The sequence below is a fragment of the Oratosquilla oratoria genome, chromosome 23, assembly GCF_046742065.1.
Source record: "Oratosquilla oratoria isolate Oo_2021 chromosome 23, ASM4674206v1, whole genome shotgun sequence".
Lineage (NCBI taxonomy): Eukaryota > Metazoa > Arthropoda > Malacostraca > Stomatopoda > Squillidae > Oratosquilla > Oratosquilla oratoria.
In genome coordinates this window covers 15,357,930-15,367,929 of record NC_134799.1, presented here as the reverse complement: position 1 = coordinate 15,367,929, position 10,000 = coordinate 15,357,930, and the positions used below count along the sequence as shown (strand labels likewise).

General features: G+C 41.9%; 1 protein-coding gene across 1 annotated transcript in view; it reads right to left on the bottom strand.

The window, feature by feature from the left end:
- The window catches only part of LOC143037980 (bifunctional purine biosynthesis protein ATIC), a 38,622-nt gene extending 36,295 nt beyond the window's left edge, over window positions 1-2,327 (bottom strand). Inside the window, exon 1 of the mRNA XM_076206742.1 lies at window positions 2,198-2,327. Within this exon, the coding sequence (XP_076062857.1) occupies window positions 2,198-2,219 (22 nt within the window). The 5' untranslated portion in view covers window positions 2,220-2,327. The remainder of the gene's footprint in view (window positions 1-2,197) is intronic.
- Window positions 2,328-10,000: the final 7,673 nt, after the last annotated feature.

Here is a 10,000-nt window from a genome sequence, read left to right as displayed (position 1 = left end):
AGGGAGGGTGGTGGAGGAGGATGGAGGGTGAGAGGAGAGATGGAGGGAGAGAGATAGGGGAGGGGAGAAGCGAGAGGGGGAGGGAAGAAGGGAGATAGAGAGAGGAAGGAGGGAGGGAGGGAAGGAGGGTGGTGGAGGAGGGAGGGTGATGAAGGAAGACGGGTAGAGAGAGATAAATGGGGATGGAGGGAAGGAGAGAGGGTGGCGGAGGGAAGGAGAGATGAGAGAGGGAGAGAGGGGGAGGGAGACAGGGAGTGAGGGACGGAGACAGGGAGGGGGAGAGGGGGAGATAGGGGAGGGGGAGAGGGGGAGATAGGGGAGGGGGAGATAGGGGAGGGGGAGGGAGTGGGAGAGGGGGAGGGAGTGGGAGAGGGGGAGGGAGTGGGAGAGGGGGAGGGAGTGGGAGAGGGGGAGGGAGTGGGAGAGGGGGAGGGAGTGGGAGAGGGGAGGGAGTGGGAGAGGGGAGGGAGTGGGAGAGGGGAGGGAGTGGGAGAGGGGAGGGAGGGAGAGGGGGAGGGAGGGTTAAGGAGGGATGGGGAGAGGGAGGGAGATAGGGAGAGAAGGGGAGTGAAATTGGTGTTGGGAGGGAGGGAGATTGGGGTTGGAGGGAGATTGGGGAGGGAGGGAGAGGGAGGGAGGGGGAGGGAGGGAGAGGGAGGGAGGGAGAGAGGAAGAGAGGGGAGAGTAGGAGGGAGGGTGTAGGATAGGGAGGAGGCGGAGTGTGGGAGAGAGCGGGAGACAGAGAAGGGGAGGGGTGGAAGGCGAGAAGGGGAGGGGTGGAAGGCGAGAGGGGGAGGGAGGGAGAAGAGGAGAGAAGGAATGAAGGGAAGGAAGACAGGGAGATATGGAAGAGGGAGGGAGAGAGGGACGAGGGAGGGAGAGAGAGGGGTGGAAGGAGAGAGGGACGAGGGAGGGAGAGGGGGACGAGGGAGGGAGACGGAGAGGGGGGGAGAGAGGGGGAGGGAGGGGAAAGGGGGAAGGAGGGGGAGAGAGGGGGGAGAGAGGGGGAAGGAGGGGTAGAGAGGGGGAGGGAGGGGGGAGAGAGAGGGGGAGGGGGGAGAGGGAGGAAAATGAGAGAGGAAAGTGGGGGAGGAGAGGAGAGAGACAGAGAGACTGCGCTAGATGTTTTACCTGTTCATGAGGGATGCAGCTCGTGAATTCCACACTATCCTATTGGACGGAGGAACAGACCTTAATTCAAACCCCATTTCAAGCAATCCGTTGATTTCGTTACCCGCAAGTTTTCCACATTTCCAACAGATCATTTAACTGTCCTGTTGTAGTCGCTTGCTTGATCTAATGGTTCAAAATTTGCATTGGTTATAAGGTATTACACCAAAAAAATATATATCCGTATCTATTGCTTTGAGTTAAAAGATATTAAAAACTGGCGGGATCAATTATTAATCTGATATTTGTTTTGGAAGCAGGTTTCACTCTACTTTTACCGCGAACAAAATTTGAATGCTTATTGTATCAAAGCTAACAAAAATAAAATAACTTGTGCAATGTTTACACCTCTCCATAAGAATTTTAATTTAACAATTATAATGTTTTTCGGATTAAAAGTGGATCAACAATTTCTAGGGCTCAGTCTTTAAGTACAATCGAGACCATTCAATTCATATATAATAAAAATTGGTTTAATTTTGGTTTTAATGCAAATAAATCTTAATGGTTTAATGCGTTTCAGTTTATAGGCAATTTATGTTTAGAAATAATTCTGTCTATTCATTACAATAATTATTTATCCATTTATTCACTTATCTATTTTTACTTGTACATATTTTTGGTGGGCCCCAATGACATCACGGCATCACAGATAGTCAGTCTGTATGTAATATAACCTGCAGGTTACCCACCTGTTTCAGGCGATACGTAATTTATCGTTCACGCTGATATTTCCTAATTTCATCGCTGCTTTCCGCATGTCAACTTCACAAATACGGTACACTACTGCAGACGTCTTCCCCGCGACCACGGATTCCTAACAAATCTTCACTTCACCCTTTCATTGATGTAACATCCTCGTGGTCAAATGAAACTGTCTGCTCCGAGCTTCAATGAAACATGTAATGGGCGTCACCACAACGAATGTAATTGGTACATAACATTCAAGTCTTATTAGTGTTAATTCGTCATGCCAGTCTTAACCATGCAACATACAGCTTGAGACGTCTATAGTTAGCAAACTCACCTAGTCTCTTTAAGTTGGACATGATATATAGCTGTAAATATCACACACAAAATATTCCTACTCTCTTCGCACCGGGGTTTGGTGTGTATGTGTGTTGTCAAGCGGCTTTGAGCCACACTTCACGTTCAGTTGCCTTAAGACTTTTTTTTTTATTTTAATTTAATTTTTCAAATAAGTCCCCATATCAAATAGAATATTTTCATTCATAATAACTTTGCCTTATTTCAGCTTATTGAGTATACTTTTCACTGGCCAATAAGATTTTTAGGGTTACTTGATTATGAATTTACTTAATGGACAATGGCAACATCGGTTAAGTGACGTAAGGCTTACGACGGCATACCCACCTAACTGGCCTCCATTTCAAAGTCCCATACTGCGAACTGGCTCTATCTTTAATCTACTTTCAGTATAAATATATATTCGTGTTTGAGTATATACACCGACTTTGACAGGCACCACGCAGATTTCACATATATAATCTATGATGTAGTTCACGCATAGATTTCAAGTAAAGCAGAGATATAATGCTAACTGCATTGTTCAAAAATTCTTGAAAGTAAGATATTACTGTAAAATGATCATACTTATTCATTATTGAATTAATTGTTTTATGTGTCAATAAACTTGAAATATATGTTCATCAAAACAGATGCAACGGAGACACTGGTAGAGGGGAGGCTACTACGAGCAGTAGACACCGCCTCGTGGGAGAATTACCCTTGAAGGGACAAAATGACCTTGAAAACCCGTTTTTTTCACGACTGGGAAGCAATATGCTGGCTTGTTCCTCACTAGGACACTTGTTCCTTTTATGCTTCTACTTATGCCTTCCCTTGAAATCATTTTGGCTTTCAGTTTTCTTTCTTTTACTACCTATTTTCTTTTATTTCTTTTTATTATATTTCATGTATTCAGTATATCTATTCTAACATGGGTTGACTCGACGGCGCAATTCACTACCGCGACTACAGCGGTCCGAGTTCGAATACCGCCCAGAGCTGAGATAATTTCAGTATCGCTGCATTGCGAGTCGTTACTCCGACTCTTGTGGGCGGGGAGTTTGTGTGTGTGTGTGTGTGTGTGTGTGTGTGTGTGTGTGTAAGGTTACAGCTGTACCCATAGGTCGTATATAAGCTCTGAGCTCTCTTCGGGGATGGTATTAACTGTCGATCACGAGTCCAACACGTGATCCAAAGACCATGGTGAGCACCTACGGAACATGCTATTCAATACAGCTGGGACAGTCTTTGTTCAAGCCCCAAATGGAGTCTCGCTCGACCAGGACCTCCTTCAGGCCAGGGTCCGCCTTCCTGTGCCGAATAGAGCCGCCTGTCTGTAGCCAGAAGAAAGACCATGAAGTACGTCACTGTGTTGTACCAACTCTATGTATTACTTCACCTCTTCTCTCTAATTCCCACTCTCGTTCTCTCTTTCCTTCTCTCATTCGGTTCTCTCTTTCACCTTAACGCTAGCCCTCTCTCTCGTTCTCTGCCTGTCTCTCTCTCGCTTTCTCTCTCTCTCTCTCGCTCTCTGTCTGTCTATCGCTCGCTCTCTGTCTGTCTGTCTGTCTCTCGCTCTCTCATCAGTGATTCAAATAGTTCAGAATCGACCTTCCACTTGGACGCTATTTCTCTCAGATAAGATGGACATTGTCCACTAAAGGCATAAGTGGACAATTTCGTATCGAAGAGTTGGGATCACATATAAATGAAACCCACAATTGGAGGGAAATACAGACACATGAAGCAAGTCATTTATATATTTCGGTCTCCAAAATAAGACTTTTTTTTATAGATTTAGTACAAAAATGTCGTGAACCAAGTAAGTTTATTTGGCATTGGATCACACATATGGAATGCAGATAATGAAAAAAACACATAGTTCGAAATAACAGTTACAACTGCCGAGGATAACACAAGCACCTAAAATAAACAAATAAATAAATAAATAAATAATAAATAAATAAATGAAATAAAATAAACAAATAAGTAAATAAAAATTAGGTTAAAAGTCCTGGCTGGCGGCGCGGCGGTCAGACCGGCATAGTAAGAGGTCTACTCGGAACGCCCCTAAGGTCTGTTAAGGATCACCTTGATAAACAATGTCACTTGGTCGATGGAGTTGGGTGAAGATTTACTGCGTGACAAATTAGAATTATTCTTTCTTCCCATCTCTCTCTCCATTTTATTTATTTATTAGGACGTCGTTACTTGAGGCTAAGGTCGACGGTATGGCGGTTCGAATACTGTCGCCGGCGAAGTTGAACCGAGGGCATGGTTTATTAAATTCCACGCCACAAAGTCCTCTGTGAGGTGCACCGTCCTAGCCTTCCGACAGGGGGAAGTTTGTGACGTTAAACCATATCATTATAATGTATATATATATATATATATATATATATATATATATATATATATATATATATATTATTTTAACGTGGTTTGTGGGTCTGTTACCCCGTACGGGCCTCAACCTTGCATCATTCCAGCCACATCAGTTGACATATCGACTCAGGAAGGAAGTGTACTTGTCCACGTGATGCCACTGCCAGGGGGGAATGGCGACGTCCAGAGGAGATCAGGAAATTCGGCGCATATTTGTGCCTCTCTCTCTCTCTGTTGCTTGGCGACGCCTCTCACCCACAGCCACCTCGTCTTCCTGCATGTCCCTTTGACCGTGCGTGCGTATGTGTGTGTGTGTGTGTTTGTGTGTGAGTGCATTCGTGTATGCATTTGTTTCGTAATCCTGCATGGGTTAGTTACCATGCAATGGACACGTGCATCCTTACTCGCCAGCCACGCAGAATCACAGTAGTTGTAAGGCGGTGTTAATAGTGACGAAAACTGCAGAATCGATTGGTTTGAGCAGTGGTGGGCAACCCTTGGCACGCGTGCCAAACATGGCACACTAAAAACTTTTTTTCCTGCACACGAAGCCCAAAGCTCACCTAATATATATATATATATATATATATATATATATATATATATATATATATATATCCAATTTCTTTTCTATAACCACTGGTAATCGCATGCTGCGTTGGGAAGCAGATTGGGGCCCCACGAGTTTAAGGGAGGCAGGGACCTTATGCTTGTGTTTATGACTATAATAATTCTGTTCCGTTAGCACGGGAGAATATTTTCGTATTTAGCTGATTTTGGCACTCACACTGGACAAGGTTGCCCACCCTAGACTACGAGTCCATGCCGTTGGGGCTAATATCTCTGCTATTAAAGTGGCTCAACTGCTGTGCTGGTGTTGTCGCGGTGATGTCCGATTCCTTTTGGTGATGTCTGCACAGCACATGGCGCTCCCGGTCTTCGGTACGTTCTGCTTGGTGCGATTATCGCTCAACGATGATCGTTCATGGCTCAACGATGATCGTTCATGGCTCAACGATGATCGTTCATGGCTCAACGATGATCATCAAACGATTGTCTAGAGGACTAATTCTTTGTTTTTGAATGGGGTTCTTTTGCTTTGAGCTGCAAAGTACGAAGCTGATCATTTTAACAGAACCAACCAACGAGTTTACCCTAATATATTCTGCGTCACTCACCATTGGCTGTGGTAGGCTAATAATTAATTCATCTCACCGAGCAAAACTTACCTTAAGGCTTAAGACGCTTTCACACGTGGTTGTGACGTGTGAAAGCGTCCATAGACACCCATGGTTATTTGAGAGCACGACGTCGTGTCGTGGACGGCGAAAAGTCGATCCGTGTGAAATGAGCCTAAGTCGAGGAAGTCATTCCGTGCCAAGGGATACTAAATGTTTTATTCTGACGTCAGACGATTCCATTCGGTTGGGTAATGGTTCTTTGGACCAGTGATGACGAGACTGGCCTTAAAAGAGAGAGAGAGAGAGAGAGAGAGAGAGAGAGAGAGAGAGAGAGAGAGAGAGAGAGAGAGAGAGAGAGAGAAAACGACAGATACTTGTTGGTACAGAAAGGATCAATATACCCAACAGGTAAGACAAACTAACATACTTGAATGACCCGATCCATTATTCCAGTGTCACACTATGCGGCGACGCTGGATGCGGCCAGATGACGTTTGCGAGTTCAATGAGCGTAATAAAATCACCTGGCGACAGCAGCCAGGACTTGATATAACGACGACCACTTTCTTCCCCACCTGGTTCAGACACTCTCGTAAAACCTTTGGAGTCTTCTAAAGACTCCTAATAATAAGGGAGGAGACTTTGCTGGCGCTAACGATAAGCCGCAACGGCGGCACCGGGCAGTGTGACACTCGCCCAAGCGCATCCTTCTACCTGGCATCCTATTTTGGGTAAGCGTGTTGGTTGTAGGTTCGGTTAAAATAAATTATCGAAGCAAAACAGCCCCTATCATTCAAAAACAAGAATGAGTTCTTCAGATAATCGTTTGACGATCATCGTTGAACGATAATCGTACCAAGCAAAACGTACCTTCAGAGCGCGTATTTCGTTTTTTTTTTTTTTTTTTTTTACGTTCCTATGGATACCTTCACAAATCTCATGATGGTGGCACACTAGGCCTTTTTCGCTAGCATGCTACTTGCTTTTGCTATTTCGTCTGAGTAGAAACAACTTCGGTTACGATTTTTTTTTTTCGAATTTCCAAATGTCAAAATACTCTTGCTGACGTCATCTAGTGAGAAGCTGAACGACGAACTAAGAGAAGCTAAACCTAGATTACGAATGTTAGACACATTACTGAGATATTCTTCCGAAAATCTAGACTCTAGAACACCGTTTCCCAACCCTGGGGAGGCGACCCCAAGTTGGGTCGCCAAGCGTTTTCCCTGGGGCGGTCGCCAAGACATTTTTTATGCTAAAATTCTAAAATTAATATTACTATAATAAAACTCAATAATGCTAACTTTGTCTTTTTATAACCTTACAATAGACTATTGGGGTCACGATCGTACATGAGGTTCATACAGGGGGTCGCCTAGTGTAGGCCTTATGGTCTCTTGCAGTCTCCTTTATTCTTATGTTCTTATGTTATGTTCTTAAGAAAAGGTTGGGAAACAGAACAGCAAAAGGAAGTAGCATACTATCCTAGTGTGCCGTCACATTTACTCTAACTTCGGCAAAATGTCGTCAGATGATTTTATTAACCTGAAGAGTCGTCACGGGAAAGGTCAGAGTTAACTAACTGACATTTAACTAAGCCTGGTTAATCGTAACTGTGCTATCTTCTTTAATCTAGATGTCAAGATACATTAGATAACTAACTAGTCTTCACTTTGTGTGCTTCATTCACTTACAATGTCCGTAAATCACATTTTCTATTCTATCCAAATCAATCAATCAACTAATCAATCAGTCAATGAATGAACGAGTGAGTAAATGAAAGAACGAACGAATGAATGAGAGAATGAATGAATGAATGAGTGGAAGAATGAATGAATGAGTGAATGAATGAACGAACATATGAATGAATGAATGAGTGAGTGAATGAATGAGTGAATGAGTGGAAGAATGAATGAATGAGTGAATGAATGAATGAACGAACATATGAATGAATGAATGAATGAGTGAATGAATGAATGAGTGAATGAGTGGAAGAATGAATGAATGAGTGAATGAATGAACGAACATATGAATGAATGAGTGAATGAATGAGTGAGTGAATGAGTGGAAGAATGAATGAATGAGTGAATGAATGAACGAACATATGAATGAATGAATGAGTGAATGGAAGAATGAATGAATGAGTGAATGAGTGAATGAATGAACAAACATATGAATGAATGAATGAATGAATGAGTGAATGAGTGAACGAACATATGAATGAACGAGTGAATGAATGAACGAACATATGAATGAATGAATGAATGAGTGAATAAGTGAACGAACATATGAATTAATGCATGAATGAGTGAATAAATGAAAGAATGAATGAATGAATAAATGAACGAACATATGAATGAATGAATGAACGAATGAATGAATGAATCGTTCAAATAGTCGATCAATGTGGCCACAGGGCACATCACGGTGGAATGGCATCCATCCTTCTCTCCCGTGACCTGTGGCTCACCCTTGGCAATCTTCCATGCAGTCACCCGGACCATCCCCACCGCTTGCAGGCGGATGCTGAATGTCTGATGTAACTTCGTCCCCACTTGTATCAGTTGTTTATATATATATATATATATATATATATATATATATATATACATACATACATATATATATATATATATATATATATCTTATTTTTAACCTCTACTAACACAATTACGTTCTATATAATTTTAATGAGGTGACAAACTTATGTATATATAGTAATGGAGGGTGGGGGGACGAAGGAAGGGAAGAGGAGATATGGACATATAAACAGATAGTGTAAATGAGAGAGAGAGAGAGAGAGAGAGAGAGAGAGAGAGAGAGAGAGAGAGAGAGAGACACTGAGAGAGACAGACAGAGAAAGAGAAAGAGAGAGAGAGGAGTCGCTCTATCAGGACTGAAACAAGAGAGTCCGAGTTCTGAACTGGCTTCTGAAGAGGGTGAGTGAGTGTGTATGTTCGGGGGGGGGGGGGAGGTCACCCTTGTAGGTGGACTAGATTCTTCAGACCAATGGAGAGGGGAGGAGAAAAGAGGGGAGGAACTATTGGATGAAGCCCTTCAGACCTCTTCGAGGAAGAGAGTTGGAAGGGGAAAACGCTTGAAGGAAAACATTGATTCGGTACATACTGCCTGGCCAGCTTCACGTTTAAAAAAAAAATAAAATAAAATACACAAACAATGAATGAATAGACAGACAAATGTGTAGATAATTTAGTAATTATACATATTGGTAAATAAATGAAAAAATTAAATAGAAAGGGTGGAAGAAAGTACCTAAAGAACATGTTCTAAAAGCGTTTGGATTTATTATACAGGTAGAAAATGACCTCCACAACACAAATAATTGACAAGTAAAATATTTAGCAGATATGGTGTTTTATTTTTTCACATCTAAATATCGAAATAAAAAAAGGTTAAAAGATGAATAAGATGGTAAATATGGAAAATAAAAAAGGAATTATATGAGATAAAACGACAAAATGTAGGCAAGTTCAATGTAGACTTTTGAAATCTCATTTTCTATGATGCAACAAGCATGTCAATATTAAACAAAGAACACCTCATTACTTAAGGAGTGACCTTAATATTTTTATTTGACGTAATGTAAGCGTAATGTCGATATATGGATAAAATATGAAATATGATTTTGGTAAGACATAGTTTTGCGCATAATCTACGTATTTCTTCATAAAAAAATGCACAACCAGACACAGAGAAAGCAGAAGTGAACCTATTTCTTATATGCTACAATTAGGTAAATACAATTACTTTTAAACTCGACATGATAATCAATTAATAGGAGAATAAAAATGGAGGCAAAATAGGCATTTCTCACTAGCATGCTACTTGGTTTTGCTACTTCGTTTAAGTGGAAACGACTTCGGTTACGATTTTTTCAAATTTGAAAATTTCAAATTACTCTTGCATCATATATTGAGAAGATGAATGACGAATTAAGAGAAGTTAAACCTAAAATACTAATGTTCGACACATTACTGAGATGTTCTAACGGAAGTCTAGAACATTGTAACCAAAGTCGTTACTACCAAAAGAAATTAGCAAAGCAAGTAGCATGCTAATGAGAAATGCATAGTGGGCCGCCACATTTAGAGACATACTACACGAACGTTCTTTTCTGTATACTACAATAAAGTTCATATATGAGCTCTGAGCTCTCTTTCGGGAGGGGATTAGCTGTCAATCAAGAGTCCAACACGTGATCCAAAACCATGGTG